This window comes from Pseudochaenichthys georgianus, chromosome 23, assembly GCF_902827115.2.
Source record: "Pseudochaenichthys georgianus chromosome 23, fPseGeo1.2, whole genome shotgun sequence".
Taxonomy (NCBI): domain Eukaryota; kingdom Metazoa; phylum Chordata; class Actinopteri; order Perciformes; family Channichthyidae; genus Pseudochaenichthys; species Pseudochaenichthys georgianus.
Window position 1 is genome coordinate 24,192,933 of NC_047525.1, and position 19,149 is coordinate 24,212,081.

Below are 19,149 nucleotides of genomic sequence, written 5' to 3' on the forward strand. Positions count from 1 at the left end.
TTTGGGATGATGTGTCCGAGAAGAGGAAGAAACTCCAGATAGAGGTCATGAACGAAGCTAAAAGGAAACATGAATGAATGGTGGGAGGCTAAGAAATGTAATTCAGACGAATATTTAACGGTAAATCTGGAAGAGAAATTGAGAATCTGACCAAATCAAACGCTTTTCGATGTGGACTAACGTAGAGAACTTCTTGGCGACGAATCCAAAGGGTTTCGGGGATATTTTAGTAAACATTGGCATCGCGAAAGCCATGCAACTGTGTCAGTGACTCTTTCAACGACACATAGCAACCTTAAAGGTGGGGTAGGTAAGTTTGAGAAACTGGCTCGAGATACGCTTTTTGTTATATTCATGAAATGCTCTTTTACATCCCGATAGCGATGAATATCTGAAGTGCTTTGACAACAAATCCATTAAAAAATGTCATCTGTAGAAGCCGTAATACTGTAAAAAGTACAATGGCCTACCTGCCTGTCAGCCTTCCATCGGGGCACAAACTTATCTCGTGCCCTCATTGGTCATGTGCGCGTTCCTGTGTGTTGGGGGAGGGGGCTCTGTGAGCAAGTGGGCAGATGTTCTTCCGTTGTGTATTTTCAAATTCTAGCGATCTCGAGCCGTTTTCTCAACGTACCTACCCCACCTTTAAGTCGAAAAGTCCCACTGTTCGTAGATATTGTGGCTGCGTTATGAGGGCCCTAATAGAGTGTAGGGTTTCCGGGAGACTTGAAAAGCGCAGCAGTCTCATCTGGGCTCCATCTGTTGAGGTTTGCACAGCAGCCAGACGAGAGGACAAACATTAAATATCATCTCCACGGCTCGCCGTTAATCTCTGGCTTCTAATTGATCTGAGTTCCCGCACGGGCATCTGGTGACATTCGAGCCGAGCAGAAGGATCCGTTTTCAGATGTAATAACCTGGTAGCAAAAGGCGGAGAGAGTGGCAAAACTACATCTCGATGAAGGCAGATTGTGTCCAAAATAGGCTACGCATTAGCATGAAGTAAACAAGAGTTACTGTAGATGACTCAGTGGACATGGGGTTAAGTTTAAGAACCATAAGAACCGGATATCTTTCTCCGGAGCCCCAAAACAGAGGTTTAAGGATTTAAGGGATAAGACGGGTTAATGGCAAAGAAAACAGACTTTGATAGCGGTCATTTTTAATTGGTAATAGAAGGCTGAGAGAGGGACAAAGGGACATCTCGATTAAGGCAGATTTTGTCCAAAATAGGATATAAATTAGCACGAATAATCCCCACCAAAGTCTTCTTTCACAGGCAGAGTTGCTTCACTTTAGATCAAGAAGAACCAAGAGCTAGATATCTTTCTCCGGAGCCCAAAAAACAGAGCTTGAAAGGGGAGTGAATATTGCATTAACCAGAAGAAGACAGAAGGACGAAAGGGTAACACAGGCTACGGCGGGGTTTAAAGACGGGTTCGTGGAAAAAGAAAGCCGACTTTGACAGAAAAACCTCCATCAGTTGCTGCGGTCATTTCAAGTCACGTTGCTACAGTATCGTTGCATTACTTCGCCATTAATCTCCCTCTAATTGATCCGGGTTCCTTCAGGCCAACCACCCTCGTCTGTGTGGCATGGCAGTAGCAGCAGCTTCTGGCTCTCAGCACCTATTGTGGGTCAGTCGGTTTGGAAACACACAGGCAAATGGATGATGGGCCTTTTTAAAGATTCCCTTATGTCCGTTGTCATGCCAAGTGAGTGTCCTACAGAGGCCAGCAGCAGATGGCTAGTTTAGACTGCTGAAACCACACAGGGAATATCATTAATTCTCTCTTTTTGTTCGCCGTTTATATGTCGTGATATTCCTTCTACATGCGTCTTGTTTTGATCAACACGCATTTGTCTTGATTCAACCGATAGCTAACAGATTTGACTACGTTTAAGATGTCTAGCTATCTGAAGATCTTTTTTTGTAAAACTGACATACAGAAACAAAACACACACATTTACAAAGTGTACAAGTTTGACTTCCGGTGTCACATTAACAAAAACGGCATCATTAAGCACCAGTGTTGAGGTAATGTATTACTTTTTGCTGTAGCGAAGTAATGTAACGCATTACTAATGACATTTGGGTAATATACTACCCGTTACAATTCTCAGTAACGCAAGTTCAACACATTTTAACCCGAAGTTAAATGGTGTTTTGTTTTTTAAGAATTTACAAACATCGGCGAGACATTCCGACGACCAGAGAAAAATTGCGCCGGTGAGTTAGTGAGCCTGATGTTTAACCCTTCAGGCTCCCTCAAGAATCCCTCCGCTTCACGTCGGGTGTTCCCTGATCAGCGTGTCGGGTTGTTCTTTTCCCCATAAGGACGCCTCGCTGCACATTATCCCGTGTAATTACACGGCCATATACTAAACAAACTACAGAGCCCATTCCGTGTTCCTGTTTACTTCCTGTCTGCCTTCTTCTGGTGATTTAGCTGACGTCCAAGCCAGGGGCGGTTCTAGGGTGGGGCAAGGGGGGGCCAGTGCCCCCCTAACACTGACCTCTGACCCCCCTGTGGCCCCCCTAACAATGACGTTTGTTTTTTGTAAAATGTATATTTTCTGGTACTCAGGATTTTGTTGCTGTAATGTGAGATTGTGCAGACACCTTTATGTAAAAGTAGAGAGATGTAAACTATTCATTGCCTTTATTTTATATAAATATGGTGTTAGTGCAAACATTGCACTATAGCTTAAGCTGAAGCTAACAGTATAACTATAAGATCTATCTGAAGTGTACTGAAACAATACCATTAACTGTATTGCATTGTTTTTCTTATGCGCAATGACTTCATACTGTCTAGTTCTCTTTTTCGTCCTGCATTATTGTGCCCCCTCAAAAATAACTGGCTCCCCAGTGGCCCCCCCAGTCAAATTGGTCTAGAACCGCCACTGCGTCCAGCGCTCCGTTTTTAACCCTCTTTTCCTTTCTCTTCTTGATCCTCCTTAGCACCTTCATTATAGTCCTGACAGCGTTCTTACTACTTTATTAACAACGTGTAGCCTACATGTTAAGAATCATATTCAACTAAGCTGTGTAATTAAAAGTTGTTAGTAGCCTTAAGGGCCTACACAGTTGTTATGCGATACCACATCGCCCTTCACTGGATGTATAATGAGCTGCGCTAAACTACATTTTAGCATTTAAAATACCTAGCCATTCTTTTGAGGTTATTTTGGTAAAGTAACTCAAAAGTAATATGAAAGTAGTGTAACTCATTACATTTCAGACACAGTAATATTGTAATGTAACTTATAAAGACAGTAATAAGTAATATACTGTATTACATTTTGGAAGTAACTTGCCCAACACTGTTAAGTACTGTCCTATACAACATAAATACTCAAAGATGAGATATCTATGCATTACATCGAGCTGACGATTAGCATGAATGCTAACTTAACATTAGAAAAGCCATTGACAAGCTAACGCGATTAGCATTGCAATTTTTTTAAGTTTCCACACATATTTATCAACTGTTTTAAAGAACTGTTGCTGTATGTAGGTATTGATATTGACTATAGCAGACTTCTTATGACATGTGCTTCAGGGTTAAGCAGAAAAATTATGAATTAGGAGGGGAAAACAACATTTATGGATCCATTTTCTACATAAGAAACTACGGCAAGCCAATGTGGACAAACGACTCTCTTAAAGAAAAAGCAAAGTCAAGAACATGATATAATGTGTCTGCATGTATCATTGTGGGTGTTATATGTGTGAATTAGTCTATTATGCCCTAAAATAGGATGTTTAGATCCAGTACCAATCTTAGTGCGATCTGGTTTTTATTGTGCTGCTCTCAGCGTTTTCTTTCTTCGTTAAAGCTCCCCTCACACAGTTTTAACATCACTCCCCTCGCTCTCTGACTCTCGTGAAGCTCCTTTAGGTCCATCTTCGTCTTTGTTCCTCCGTCTTCTCTACATGGCGCTGACCCCGGGTACAGCAGGCTCACTCGTAGCTCAATTGGAAGCTTTAACTTCTCATTATAACTGAACGACAGATCTCTCTCTAAGTGAGCGGTGAGCCGGTGGGTTAAACAGGCTTTTAAAAAAACGTTGATCTGGTTTGACTGCGATACTCCAGCTGCAGCCTTCACTTATTCATTATTGGGAGCATGTAGTAAAGTATAAATCAATCAGTCTTTTTATTTTTAAATCCCTTTCTGCTTAAAATGAAGCATTTGGGAGTAACGCTGTGTTCTCGTTCTTCTTTATCCTCGTCAGTATTTGCACAAGGACCCGTTGACAGCCAGTGTTGGCATGTAACTAAGTACATTTACTCAAGTAATGTAGGAAAGTAGACATTTTAGGTACTTCATTTGAGTATTTAACTTCTGAAATCTGATTTTTTGATGTCGATCACACAAAGAAACCTAAAACCTGTTGAAGTGTTTTACAATTTTGCTAATTATTAGTAATTATTTGCGTAGAAAACATCCCAGATTTTTCCTCAGTATACAGCAGTACAATGATTACTTTTCTGATCTTGCTAAAATACTTTTACTTAAAGGTGGGGTAGGTAGTGATGTTCCGTATTGCGCCGAGGCTTCGGAGTGTGTGTCGAGTAATCCCCGAAGCTTTTTGTGAACCTTGTATCGAGGCTTGTATCGTTTTGGGCCAGTGAGGTCACCGATGACAAACGAAGCCTCGCTGCCTGTCGACACCACGTGACTGCTTCAGGAAGCGAGTCAGATCGGTTGAACCGTTGAACCTCAACGCTCATAATACCCGTGGATGTATAACAAGAACCATATTACCCCTCCTTACCCGGGCCCGGTGACACGATGGAATCAAGAGCGCTCAGACCCTCACTTATATAGAGGTCGGAACATGTCATAAGTATAAATAGATACAAGCATAAATAAATACAGAAATAAATACAGAAATAAATACAGAAATAAATACAGAAATAAATACAGAAATAAATACAGGAATAAATATGTTGCAGTGTTTTCAGGGAGCTTCAGCGTGTGTGCTGTGGCTCAGCCTGAAAGCAGTCGACTCACGACCGCAGGGTTCCCTGGTTCAACGACTGAACAATACGTCTTTGTTGTTGTTTATAAAAGCTACAGCTAAATGAGATAATGTAGTTAATAAATGTATTCTTTGATATGGTTTAGCCTTTCTCCAGCTACAACATGGTTACGTTTACGAATATTATTAATAATTATTATTCCTTAGGCTTTTCAATCACAATCATTCAACTGTAATAAATACAATATTGTCAACATGAAAATATGATTTAATGTTCGTTGTTTAGAGTTATTCTAAGCACACTGTTGAGATGTCCATCTGCCTGTTGTACACACTTTGACCAGCAGGGGGTTTGTGTTCAGATGAAGCCTCATGAGATGAAGCCTTTAGCGAACCAATTGGCTGGAAAGCTTCAAAAGGCTTCATCTCACCATCACTAGGGGTAGGTAATTCTGGAGAAAGCAGCTCGAGTGCGCTAGAATCTGAAAATACACAGCCGGAAAAAATCTGCCACTTCCTCACAGAGCCCCTCCCCCAACACACACGAACGCGCACATGACCAATGAGGGCACGAGATAAGTGTGTGCCCCGATGGAAGGCTGACAGGCAGGTAGGCCATCCAGTTACTTTAGCCGGCTCAGATGATTGGTCGAGCTTTTTACAGCGCCACGGCTTCCAGAGATGATATTTCTTAATGGATTTTTTGTCAAAGCACTTCAGATATTCATTGCTATCGGGACGTTAAGAGCATTCCATGGAATATAACAAAAAATGTAACTCGAGCCGGTTTTTGAAACTTACCTACCCCACCTTTAAGTACCATTCTCCTCATTATCACTGCTTCAACAAAAAAAACTCCGACTTTTGTCCAGAAATACTGTATTTGCTGAGTCTTTTGGAAAGTGTCAGGCAAGCGTCACTTCCCACACAATGCTCTGACCTTGTGTTTTTCTTACCTTATAAAGAACTACAATTACTGTTCAAAGCTATAAAATAGGGAAATATGCAAACCAGCATTTCACGTGAATTATTACTGACCACTGCACACGACATTTAACATCTGGGAAAAGCTGGTGTACAATTTGCTGTGCTGGTTTATCAGGCCCACTGAGGGAGACTACAGCCAGACACAGCTCCGTAAGTGCAGCATAGCCAAAAGAAATGTTGCATACAAATTGAAATAATGTGACTGAGGCTTTAAAGTCAAGATTTCACACAAAACAACTCGGTAAAGGTGAGGAAATATTAAAGTTGACGCGGTTTTCATACACACACCTCCAGACATACCGTCCGCCTGTGCAGCAGATGTGCAAAGCCACGTGATTTCCCTTAAAGGGTTCGATGCTGTAAACATTTGTATTTAAACCGCCATATATAATTGAGACATGTATGAATGTACGTTTGTGTTGCCATGCCGATTCTGTTGATTATACATCATGTGTGTGTATATGCTGACTTGATCTAGGAGCATCACTGCCCGTCGAATCTTGTGGAAAAGGACTTTGTTTTGTCTGTGAAACCTCGGCTACTTTAAAGTGAGTTATTTTATTTAGCTTATGGCGTTCATAACATTAAGGCGGCCGTATCAATCTGGATGCACGGGACTCAGTGAGGTTTACACTTACACATACTTTAGAGAATACAGATCCTCAGCTATTAGAGACTTCTGTTGGGTTAAGGGAGTGCTACTGTGGACTTAAAACCGCTCTTGAGCCGAAACCAGATGACAAAATGTTTCTTGACTTTGTGTTGTTGACATGATGAGCGATGATCCTTGCATTATGAAGCAGGACTCTTTAACCCTGTGCCCATCAGCTGCTGTGGAGCTCTGTCCCATTTCATCTGCTTTTGATTCATCGCCTGTCAGCAGCTGTCTGCTCTGGCCGCATTCAGAGCGATAGGAAGAGGAATCAAAGGAGTGTTTTTGGATAAGGCCGGTGTGAGATCTGCAGAAAAGAACTGCAATGAGAGAGGAGGTTTCTTTGGTAAAAGAGAGGCTTCAAAATCGGACACTATCGTACTCTATTCTTTGGATGAAACCCTCGAATTCTCGCCTCTGAGCCACAGGGACTTGGGGGCTCCGTCTGCATTGACTCTTCGATAGATTCAAAAGCATTATTTAATAAAGTGTATCTGTCTGTGATCCGTGTGTCGCCCGGTGGGACTGAAGTGGTAAATTAATCTAAAATCAGATTCAGGTCATAAATCAATCTTTTGAAAGTCTTGAAAATGCCAACACAATAGAAGAAGCTTTATAGAAGTACTGTTCGTCTGCCATTTCAATTTAAAATCTCAAATTAATCGGTCACATCTATTTTATAACCGAATGCTTTTCAGATTATCGTCATTCAGATGAGGATGGAGAAACTGCTAACAAACTAGCAATGATACTTTATGAATTGTATTTCTTTAGTTTTGGTTAATGTAGAGTAATCTTGAATTTCATTACCAAAAAAAGTCATAAATTGAATTTGCCTCAAGCTGTAGGAACCCTGCTTTTAAGTACCGAAAGTGTGTGTTCACCCTCGCAAAACTCTGCTGAGTGGAAGAAAGAAACACGAAATCTCATACGGCGGTGTTTTGAGGCGAAACTCATTTTGTTAACTTGAACTGGTATCGATTTTGATCCGCTGGATAATATCGATGTCGGGGAATCTCTTGAGTTAATGCTTTGATTTCTGCCTCAGACAAAGAAAAAGAAGTCCAAGAAACCCAATCATACCTGCAGCTTCTATTAACCAGACAAGCTTGGAGCGTAATCTCCATGTGGGCGTTCATAACCGAACGGTGACAGCATTAAGTAAATAACCACCGGGTTTGATTGGAAAGAAAAACACGAAACCTACTCACAGAATATCCTTGTCTGCAAACGTTGACTCATCTGCGTCTTAAAAAAGTGGGATTTAAGGTGGCTTTTATTTTCCAGTGGATGTGTAGCTTTTTGAATAAACCCTTCAATTATCGAGCTGTTCTCATATGAAGCGCTAACGCCTGTTTTCCCAGTCCTGGATTTAAGGACTTTGCTCCGTCTCGTAGGAAGTGATAATTGGGATGTTGGCCTGTTTTTATTTGACGGTTGCATCGAAAGGATAACACTTTCCAAGTCCAGACACCATGCATCAGTCACTTTATATGTTTCGAGGGCCAGCCGGCGTCCGTGTATTTAAATGATGTCTCAGGTTAGGGTTAGTCTACTTCAATTCTGTAGAAGTGCTCACACGTTGCCGTAGCGATGAAGCAAGACAAAGACGAGTCGTGTTTTCACGCCCACATTGTGACCTTTCGATGTGGGCTTTGAAGAAAAGAATGAAAGACGGAGTTAACATTTTCAATGTGATAGAAAAGACGAGATTAAGAAGACTTTCACAGATGAAGTGCAGAAGCAAATTAAATATTGATATTGAGAAAGAAAAAGGTTTCTAACGCTGAGAGAACGGGTCTGCGGAGAGCGTTCCTCCGCCATCCCAACTCGTCTGTTACCAACCAGGGAGCTCTATGCAAGTCAATGGGACGCCCTGCGAGTTAGCCAAGGGGTCCTGGTGTGGGAGGGGCTCCGCATTTGAGCCAATCCGGTCATTTGTTGTTGATGTGGGCGTTCACACGTCACAGAACCAGGAAGCAAACAATGGAAGAAGAGGAATGTCCACCGAGGCGTTCTGGGGCAGCAGACAGGTCTTCTGTGATAGAGCTTTACTCGCTACAGGGCGCACTTTGAGGGGTTGTGACTGCAGACCGTCCACATGCAGAAACACCTTCATAACACGAGGGGACGGGGGACAACCGGAGAAGCACGACGTGGGAGCTTTAAAGCATGGACACATGTCACAGTAGAGACGATCAATACTGATATGAAAGCTGACAATGAGCAGAATACGTCCTCTTTAAGTATAGATTGAATTGTGTCTGCTAACCAATACGATCTTTGAACAGAAGGTGCGTTCGATAAGCGGCAAGTAAAGTAAAGCAAGTCGCAAATAAACCGGTGTGAGCCTTCGTCCAAATGTAGTCAGAAGAAGGTTGATTAGTGACCGTTGGAAATGCAATTTGACAAAGGTCATCACAAAATCCCTTTACCCTCGGTCTCTACTTTCTGGGACTTTAGGAGACGTGGAGGAAAGGTTAAGTGCGGTGTTGCCTCGCTTCACCGGCCACAAGTACAACTTCCAGTTCTCTCCACTCTGCCAGCTCAAACGTGATATTTAGATTTGTAGTAGCTGTAATTGAAACGTAGCTTAATTGAAACTGATTATCAAACAACACTTTACAGCTCCCCCTCATTATGCTTTAAAGCCTGGTGACAAGTGTCCTTTCCGCGCCGGGTCTCAGATGTGTTTGCGTTGCCCTGCTCTTCGTCATCCGGTGAAGTGTGCCTCATCAAAAGGCCCTTTCCCAAATGGCTTGTAATGGCTTGTGAGGATCTGCCAGCTGCCTTTGGAAAAGTAAATGATGTTGGTTTCTGGAGGAGCTGCTGCAGGATGCCACAAAGCCAAAGCCCACCGAACGAGAGGCTGAACACGGCCAGGACCCCCGTCTTCCACGCCTTCAATCATTGTCCCGCTTGTTTGCGTCATTTCAGAGTTAGGGCTGAGTAAAAACAAACGGCGGTTTGGTCTGAAAGCCTCGGAGCTGATGGTCGGAACATCTCGTGAAGCCTCCTTGGAAGAAGGTTCATCTGTAAAGCCTGTCCTTTAAAGGAGAGAAGTCTGTCTCCAGAGTGTTTATGAGTTCTCTCCTGCTTGTCTTGATCAGCATATAAAAGCAGCCTTTAAACGGAAACACACACACACACACACACACACACACACACACACACACACACACACACACACACACACACACACACACACACACACACACACACACACACACACACACACACACACACACACACTGCCTGGGGAACAGATGCACATTTCTTCAAGGCCTCCAAAACTTGGTGTTGATTGAGCTTTATTGAGAGGTAGCTTAGGGAAATATTCAGTGGTGGGAGAAGTACTCTGGTCTTGTACTTGAGTAAACGTAGAAGTACTCAGGTCTTGTACTTGAGTAAAAGTAGAAGTACTCAGATCTTGTACTTGAGTAAAAGTAGAAGGACTCAGATCTTGTACTTGAGTAAAGTAGAAGTACTCAGATATTGTACTTGAGTAAAAGTAGAAGGACTCAGATCTTGTACTTGAGTAAAGTAGAAGTACTCAGATCTTGTACTTGAGTAAAGTAGAAGTACTCAGATATTGTACTTGAGTAAAAGTAGAAGGACTCAGATCTTGTACTTGAGTAAAGTAGAAGTACTCAGATATTGTACTTGAGTCAAAGTAGAAGTACTCAGATCTTGTACTTGAGTAAAGTAGAAGTACTCAGATATTGTACTTGAGTCAAAGTAGAAGTACTCAGATCTTGTAGTTGAGTAAAAGTAGAAGTACTCAGATCTTGTACTTGAGTAAAAGTAGAATGACTCAGATCTTGTACTTGAGTAAAAGTAGAAGTACTCAGATCTTGTAGTAAAAGTAGAAGTACTCAGATCGTGTTCTTGAGTAAAAGTAGAAGTACTCAGATCTTGTTCTTGAGTAAAAGTAGAAGTACTCAGATCTTGTTCTTGAGTAAAAGTAGAAGTACTCAGATCTTGTTCTTGAGTAAAAGTAGTAGTACTCAGATCTTGTACTTGAGTAAAAGTAGAAGTACTCAGATCTTGTACTTGGGTAAAGTAGAAGTACTCAGATCTTGTACTTTAGTAAAAGTAGAAGTACTCAGATCTTGTACTTGAGTAAAAGTAGAATTACTCAGATCTTGTACTTGAGTAAATGTAGAAGTACTCAGATCTTGTACTTGAGTAAAAGTAGAAGTACTCAGATCTTGTACTTTAGTAAAAGTAGAAGTACTCAGATCTTGTACTTGAGTAAAAGTAGAATTACTCAGATCTTGTACTTGAGTAAATGTAGAAGTACTCAGATCTTGTACTTGAGTAAAAGTAGAAGTACTCAGATCTTGTACTTTAGTAAAAGTAGAAGTACTCAGATCTTGTACTTGAGTAAAAGTAGAAGTACTCAGATCTTGTACTTGAGTACAAGTAGAAGTACTCAGATCTTGTACTTGAGTAAAAGTAGAAGTACCAGAGTGCAGGAATACTCTGTTACAGTAAAAGTCCTGCATTCAAAATGTTCCTCAAGTGAAAGTAGAAAGTATTCTCATCTAAATAGTGAAAGACAGTGAAAGTAGTCGTTGTGCAGATTGGTCCATTTCAGAATAATATATATGATATGTTTTATAATGATTGATCATGAAAGTGTTCTCAAAGCTGGTGGAGGTGCAGCTAGTCTGAAGTACTTTGTAGACTGCAGGGTAGCTGGTGGAGGTGCAGCTAGTCTGAAGTACTTTGTAGACTGCAGGGTAGCTGGTGGAGGTGCAGCTAGTCTGAAGTACTTTGTAGACTGCAGGGTAGCTGGTGAAGGTGCAGCTAGTCTGAAGTACTTTGTAGACTGCAGGGTAGCTGGTGAAGGAGCAGCTAGTCTGAAGTACTTTGTAGACTGCAGGGTAGCTGGTGAAGGAGCAGCTAGTCTGAAGTACTTTGTAGACTGCAGGGTAGCTGGTGAAGGAGCAGCTAGTCTGAAGTACTTTGTAGACTGCAGGGTAGCTGGTGAAGGTGCAGCTAGTCTGAAGTACTTTGTAGACTGCAGGGTAGCTGGTGGAGGTGCAGCTAGTCTGAAGTACTTTGTAGACTGCAGGGTAGCTGGTGGAGGTGCAGCTAGTCTGAAGTACTTTGTAGACTGCAGGGTAGCTGGTGGATTTACTCCAGGTGGAACTAAAGTCTGATTCAACACTTGGTTATATTTCACATCCTTCATCTGTGAAGTAACTAAAGGTATTAAATACATGTAGTGCAGTACAAGTACACCATTTACCTCTGAACTGTAGTGGAGTAGAAGTACACAGTTATTGTACCGAAGAACACTTCTTGATTAAATGTACTTAGTTACTTGTTGCTCTGCGTACAGGAAGTGTATTTCCTCCGTCTCATTATCGCTGCATTAACGATGGTCTCTAACGCTGCTCAGCACATGTCTCTCCACACAAACCTCAGAGACTTTATGAGAGATAATCAAACAAGCTAGCACCCAGCACACATGTGTCAGAGTGTGTGTGTGGGTGGGTGGGTGGGTGTGTGTGTGGGTAGGAAGTATGGCAGCCCACATGTGAGGGGGTTTGATGCCTGCTGTGAGAGTGTCGGGCAGATGGAGACGCTCGTGTTGGACTGCTTGTCCCACAGAGATCCCCGTGGATTCAACAAGTGTAAACACATCAGTCTGAGGAGGGAAAGTGACGAAGAGGGAAGGGACTCGTCTTCATCAACTGCTCGAGGTGGCTTTGAGCTGCTTCTGAGTGGAGGAAGCGGCTGTATTGGCGGGAAACTGTGTAGACCATCTTGAACGCCTCGGGTTTATGTTGAAGAAGCAGTGCACCTCGGACTTGGACACGTACACAACTAAATAAGACTGATGGAAGTTCAGGGTGTTTGCAGACAGGTAGTGATGTCATCTAAGTGCGCCATTTCCAGTAGTGATGAGGTGACGTTGGTGCTGGGAAATAGGGAAGTCAGGGTACTTCCTCTATTTGCGATGAGTGTCTGCTCACTACTTTTTCTACGAGACAGAGAGAGGAGATGATGGCCAAAATAAAAATACATTTTGATGTGTGTGTGTGTGTGTGTGTGTGTGTGTGTGTGTGTGTGTGTGTGTGTGTGTGTGTGTGTGTGTGTGTGTGTGTGTGTGTGTGTGTGTGTGTGTGTGTGTGTGTGTGTGTGTGTGTGTGTGTGTGTGTGTGTGTGTGTGTGTGTGTGTGTGTGTGTGTGTGTGTGGTGTGTGTGTGTGTGTGTGTGTGTGTGTGTGTGTGTGTGTGTGTGTGTGTGTGTGTGTGTGTGTGTGTGTGTGTGTGTGTGTGTGTGTGTGTGTGTGTGTGTGTGTGTGTGTGAGACAGAGGCTGTGGAGGTGGCAGCACACTACGGTCAGTATGTCATGCAGTGTAGGGGGGAGGGTTGGGTGATGACCACACAATGATGTGCTTTATGGGTAATAATGCAGATCATCTCCCCCCCCCCCCTCCCCCTCCAGACATTTAGACTTTTTGAATGTTAAGCATGGCCACATTCCTCCTGCTGTCTGTGTGTGTGTCCTTTGTGCTGACCGTCTCTCGTCCTCTCCACAGATCGAGAATGTGGACGCCTGTCTCAATTTCCTGGACGCTAAAGGAGTGAACGTAACGGGGCTCTCAGCAGAAGGTAAGAAATACACTTATCTTAAGGGCCTGATTGAACTCTTAATTGATCTCCTGGTTGTATTTCCAACTTCTAAACCTGAGAAACGCATTTGGCTCAAGCAGCACCCGACCTTCTGTGAGCAGCTTTCCAAATATTCACAGTACCAACAATTTAAGAATCCGGTATTAGTATTTCCAAGACATACTATCATACTTCACACCAAAGGAATGTACCGCGTTCGTATCATGACCGTTTCTCCATCGCCATGGCAGCGTAAGCAATCATTAGGGCATCAACGTGGATTGTGAGAGGATGAAAACCTCCTCTCAGCCATCAGGGTCCACATCACTCTGCTCTCACACAGCACCGCTCAGGGCTGGAGGAATGCTTTCAGACATCAACCATAAGCTGGTGATTTATCACAGTGCGGGAGCTCAAGAGTTCACTTTAGTCCCAAATGACGAGTGCTGGTTTTGTTTTACACTTTGGAACAGCAACGCAGAGTTTATGTTTCCAGAACTGAGTAGCATCGCTTAGTGTGATGTTTACCAATGAAGCATTAAGAAGGCATCGACACACCAGCACTTACGAGGGTACGATCTCGCTTGATATGTCTGCACTTTCCTTGTTGTTCGGGGTTTGAAGCGGTGTGCTTTTTGCACTTATTGAAAGTCTCTTTGGACGAAAGTGTCATGTAATGTAAAAACTAGAGCCGGGACTCGATTAAAAAAATTAATCTAATTAATTAGAGGCTTTGTAATTAATTAATCGAAATTAATCGCATTTTTAATCAAATATACATATTTGACCTGAGAACAGTGAGAAGCAGTTTCACATGGATGTGACTCCAGGTGGTCGACAGTCGAGTGCAGTCCAGTGAGCAGGGAGCTGGTTATTCTCTCAGACGTGGACTGACTTATCCTGGCCCTGAAACCAGTCACCTGGTTGAGTGTGGGTTGGGTCAGGGTGTGGTTCCTTGCACTCGGAGTCGGGCTAACGTCCACGCTAGCTGCTACATGCTAGCTGCTACATGCTAGCTGCTACATGCTAGCTGCTACACGCTAGCTGCTACACGCTAGCTGCTACATGCTAGCTGCTACATGCTAGCTGCTACATGCTAGCTGCTACATGCTAGCTGCTACATGCTTTGCATTTAGGTGATACTTTAGGCTTGATGTGCTGCGGCTCTTATCGACGCTTCCATCCGTCCGTTTTTTAAAACAAAATGTCCCATCCACGGGGCCGACCAAAGCGGTCTCATCAGCTTGTTCGTTCATGTTTGACTATTGTTCACCGTGGTTTGTTGTCCCATGCTGAAGTCATGAACGTTAGTTGGTGCTCCAGTATAATCGGTACGCCAGAAACTCATCCAGTGAGAAACGTTCCGCTGTGCAAAAATAAGTGCGATTAAAGTGCGTTAATTTTTGTGTAATTAATTCATCTTAATTAACGCGTTAAAGTCCCGGCCCTAGTAAAAACACAGCAGCTAACATGTCCCTATCTCAAAGTAAATCGATGCTGTTCTGTTGAAACCATTGTCACGTTTCAAGAGCTAAACCCACCTGCTAACAGCTTGGTGAAAATGCCCCTGTGTTTTCCCAATCGTTTTTGTATTTATTATTAAGAAGACGAAGAAACGATGTCTTTCGGTTTATCTGGAAAATGCGAAATCACTTAAATCACATGGACGGGGACGAACATGTTAAAGTCTGTTGCCTTTCTGAGTTTCAACATGTCAGAAATGAGTACTTCCTGTTCTATGCCGCGGTCACTGTTAATGTCCGATCCACAGAATTGGACTTGGAGTTGAAAGACAAGCAGATTCTGCAGATATCTAAATCATCGCCAGACGTTAGCCTGATGATGATTTCACTTATTTTTGCTCCAAATATAGACGATTTACCTGGATTGACCAAAGCCCACCCGAATGCGATTGGTCGGTATTACGTTCCCTACTGGGCTAGGGGAACCAAAGGGAAGCAACACAAACCAGAGGGGAATTGGTCAAAGTTATAAGTGGTTTTATTACAAACGGGTGAAACAAAATGGCAGCCTGAAACAAACAAAAGAGCCAAAAGGACACAGGTTGATAACTAAACAAAAGGAGTCTAAAGGCATACAGGGAAAATAAATACTAATATACTAAATAAAGAACGAAACAAAACCTCGCTTTAACAGTGGTACAACTAACCAAATAATCTATACACAACACAGCTGAACTAAAGGCAACAGTCACACAATACTAACCACTCGAAACACTATCTAAACACAGACCACACAAGTTGACCACAGAACAACGAGCGAGTGGCAAGTGGCAAGTAGCGAGTAGCTAGTAGCGAGAGGCGAGTAGCACGTAGCAAGTAGCGAGTAGCAGGTAGCAAGTAGCAAGTAGCGAGTGGCAAGTAGCGAGTAGCAAGTAGCGAGTAGCAAGTAGCGAGAGGCGAGTAGCAGGTAGCAAGTAGCGGGTAGCAGGTAGCGAGTAGCAGGTAGCAAGTAGCGAGTAGCGGGTAGCAGGTAGCGAGTAGCAAGTAGCGAGTAGCAGGTAGCGAGTAGCAAGTAGCAAGTAGCAGGTAGCGAGTAGCAAGTAGCAAGTAGCAAGTAGCAAGTAGCGAGTAGCAGGTAGCAGGTAGCAAGTAGCAAGTAGCGAGTAGCAGGTAGCAAGTAGCGAGTAGCGAGTAGCAGGTAGCTAGTAGCGAGTGGCGAGTAGCGAGTAGCAGGTAGCGAGTAGCGAGAGGCGTCTGTCCCACATCACAGAGCCCCCAGAGTGAAGATAGTCCGCGCCTTTGTACTCCTCCCCAGCAGGTGTGCACCGGCTGTGCTCTGCGATTGGACGACGTCAATCCAATCCCATTTTCAGAGGCTACATACTAGTATTTGAGTCTTGCGAGTCATCATGATTAATCAGATCAAATGTACATCGATTGACAGACACGATACTCACTTGTAGATATTGTGCTTTTCTATTCTCCGTGGCCCTTTCACACACGTACTGTTGGTCCTGTCTGTCATTGGTAGAAGCTCTCCAGACCCCCTGCTGTTCCTTCCCCCCTTTAGACATTAAAGAGGGTCATGCCTCTGACCTCTCAGCAGCAGAAATAGACAGACAGTCTGACACACTGACCGACAGCTCAAAATGCCCCCCCCCCCTTCTACAGCACTCTAAACTGTGAAGTGACTCACTAGACGTGGCATTTGAACGAGCGCCTGTAAATATCTGAGCTGTTGCTGCAGCGTTTCATCACTCGGTCCCTCCTCCTTCCTGTTGTGTTCAATTACTCCACATGTGCCGCGTGTGTGTTTCAATTAGATCCAATCAGGCTGTCCGGGTTTTGTGGGTCGGCTTTCATTCCCTTACTGTAATAACCTCTCTCCGGTGAGAAGCTGTAACGGGAAGTCTCCTGAAAATCATGTTGTTAAATGATAATAATAATAACTTGAATTGATATAGCGCCTTTCATAACCTCAAGGTCCGGGCAGAAATGGAAGTGCAACATTGCAGTGGGGGGGGGGGTGAGTTATTGTTGGAAGGCGATGTTGAACAGATGAGTTTTCAGGGTTGATTTGAAGATGTTGAGAGAAGGGGCGTTGCGGATTTCAGCAGGGAGGGAGTTCCAGAGGGTGGGGGGGGGGGGCAGCGACACTGAAGGCACGGCCCCCGAAGGTGAGGGGAGAGGGCACGGAGGGGCTCGTAGGTGAGGAGGAGGAGGAGGAGTGTGTAGGTGTAGATGCGGGACTTGACCGGGAGCCAGTGGAGGGTGGAGAGAGTGGGGGGGATGTGCTGCCAGGGCTCGGTGCGTGTGAGGACCCTGGCAGCTGAGTTCTGGATGCACTGGAGCCCGTCCAGGGTTTTGCTGGGAACCCCGGACAGGAGTCTGTTGCAATAGTCCAGGCGTGAGGTAATAAAACAATGTATCAGCTTCTCTGCAACAGTCGGACAGTGATGGCCGGAGTCTTGATATGTTGCCGAGCTGGAAGAAGGCTTGATGTGGTTTTGAAATGAGAGGGTTGCATCCAAGACAGCGCCAAGGTTGCGGACTTGAGGGGATGGGGAGATGATGGAACCGTCGATGTTGAGGAGCAGATCTCCAAGCTTCCCGAGCCGTGCCTTGGGGGCCACAGCCATGGGTGGGTTGGTGGTCATCCAGGTTTTAAGTTCGTGTAGGCAGTGGCTTAGTGACTGAGGGGGAGATGGGTTTTGTGCTGATGTGCAGTTGGGTGTCGTCGGCGTAGGAGTGGAAACAGAGACCATGATATCACCAATCAGAAGGATGTATATCGTAAATAGAATAAATGACTTTGGACGTAACTTTAGATATTTGTATATTTCGATAATAAGAAAGAGACTTGACGTAGACGTGTCGGCAACACTGCTGGGAAGAGACAGAGGCCTCCTGCTTTTATTATATTTTTGGAAAAGCTATAGGCCAGGGTCACATACAGAAAAACATACGAAGGTCTGGGCCCCTCACCAGAGGTATATTGCCTCATATGTTAAAGTATAAGTTAGCAAAATCAATCAAATGTACTTGAAAATGCAAAAACAATTCTACAAAAGCCCCAGATTGAGTAGAATAAGGGGAGATATGAAGCGTCTATTTCAAGCTGGGTATGGAAATAAGTTATCGTGCTTTTCTATAAACTAAGATTGACTGAATGTATTTGAAGTGGGCTTATTAACACGTGAATACTACTGTGTAATATATTTGTATTGAAGAAGTCAAATATACAGTAAGACAAGCATACGTTTCAGGTGTGGGCCATACTCCTATTTACTTAATACAAATGGACAACAGGCAGTAGTTTGGACAGCCTTGCTATAGGCCAGTGTTTCTCAAACTTTTTCATACCAAGGACTTAACCAATAAAAAAACACTCAAGGACCACCTAACTCCACAAATATCCCAAAACACATCGTTTTTCTAGAACAGATTATAAATCGCCTGGAAATGGTACAAACAAGTGGCAACATGTGTGACGAAGGTGTTGCCCTGGGCTTTATCATGCAATAGAAAGTGAAACTTAAGCTCGCTCCATTGCGGAGATATTCCCGCGAGAGTGCGGAAAACTTAAATGTATTTATTTATTTCAAATGTGAAATGTTACCAATATACTCACGGACCACTAGGGGGCGCTCGCGGACCACACTTTGAGAAGCACTGCTATAGGCTAATAGGAGCTTTAACTGTACAAAGAAAGTCATACTGATGCTCTCATACCAAAGTTACACATACCACGCATGTCATTTGTAATAACCTTTCAAAAGAATGGTTTGGAACAGAAGGTTATGGATCGAGTCGTGTTAGAAGAAGTTGTGGTATTTTTAATGCAAGCCTACATTGTTCTAAAGTTACAAATGTGTCTGACCGTGACCTCGAGGGCGTCTTCTCTTCTGGGATGAAGTATTATTATTCCTCATTACTTGAACCGTCTGCCATCAGTTTCAAACCACAGCAAAGTCTCTTTTGAGCTGTTCAGCCTCTCGAAGACCCAGTCGGCTCTGGGCGTTTGGAAAATGGAAAACACCCCCGAGAGATGAATCTTCTCCCCACTTTCACAGTGTCAGAAACAGCGCAGTGTACTCATGGATGTCTGGGGGAGACTGTGTGTGCCTCACCAAAATGAATAATGGAGTACAAAGCCCTGAGTCAGCTCCCCCGCCCCCCCACCACCCGAGAGTTTCATCTGAAAAGTCAATTTCACAAATGGGTGCGTTAGCCACACTGATCAATTCCTCCGCCTCAGACTGCTGAATCACATCTGGAGAGAGAGAGAGAGAGAGAGAGAGAGAGAGAGAGAGAGAGAGAGAGAGAGAGAGAGAGAGAGAGAGAGAGAGAGAGAGAGAGAGAGAGAGAGAGAGAGAGAGAGAGAGAGAGAGAGAGAGAGAGAGAGAGAGAGAGAGAGAGAGAGAG

General features: G+C 43.7%; 1 protein-coding gene across 1 annotated transcript in view; it reads left to right on the plus strand.

Annotated features, from left to right (window-relative positions):
• LOC117468422 (neuron navigator 3-like) overlaps positions 1 to 19,149 on the plus strand; it is a 247,997-nt gene that overhangs the window by 198,446 nt on the left and 30,402 nt on the right. The window contains exon 4 of the mRNA XM_034112509.2: positions 13,189 to 13,261. Within this exon, the coding sequence (XP_033968400.2) occupies positions 13,189 to 13,261 (73 nt within the window). The remainder of the gene's footprint in view (positions 1 to 13,188; positions 13,262 to 19,149) is intronic.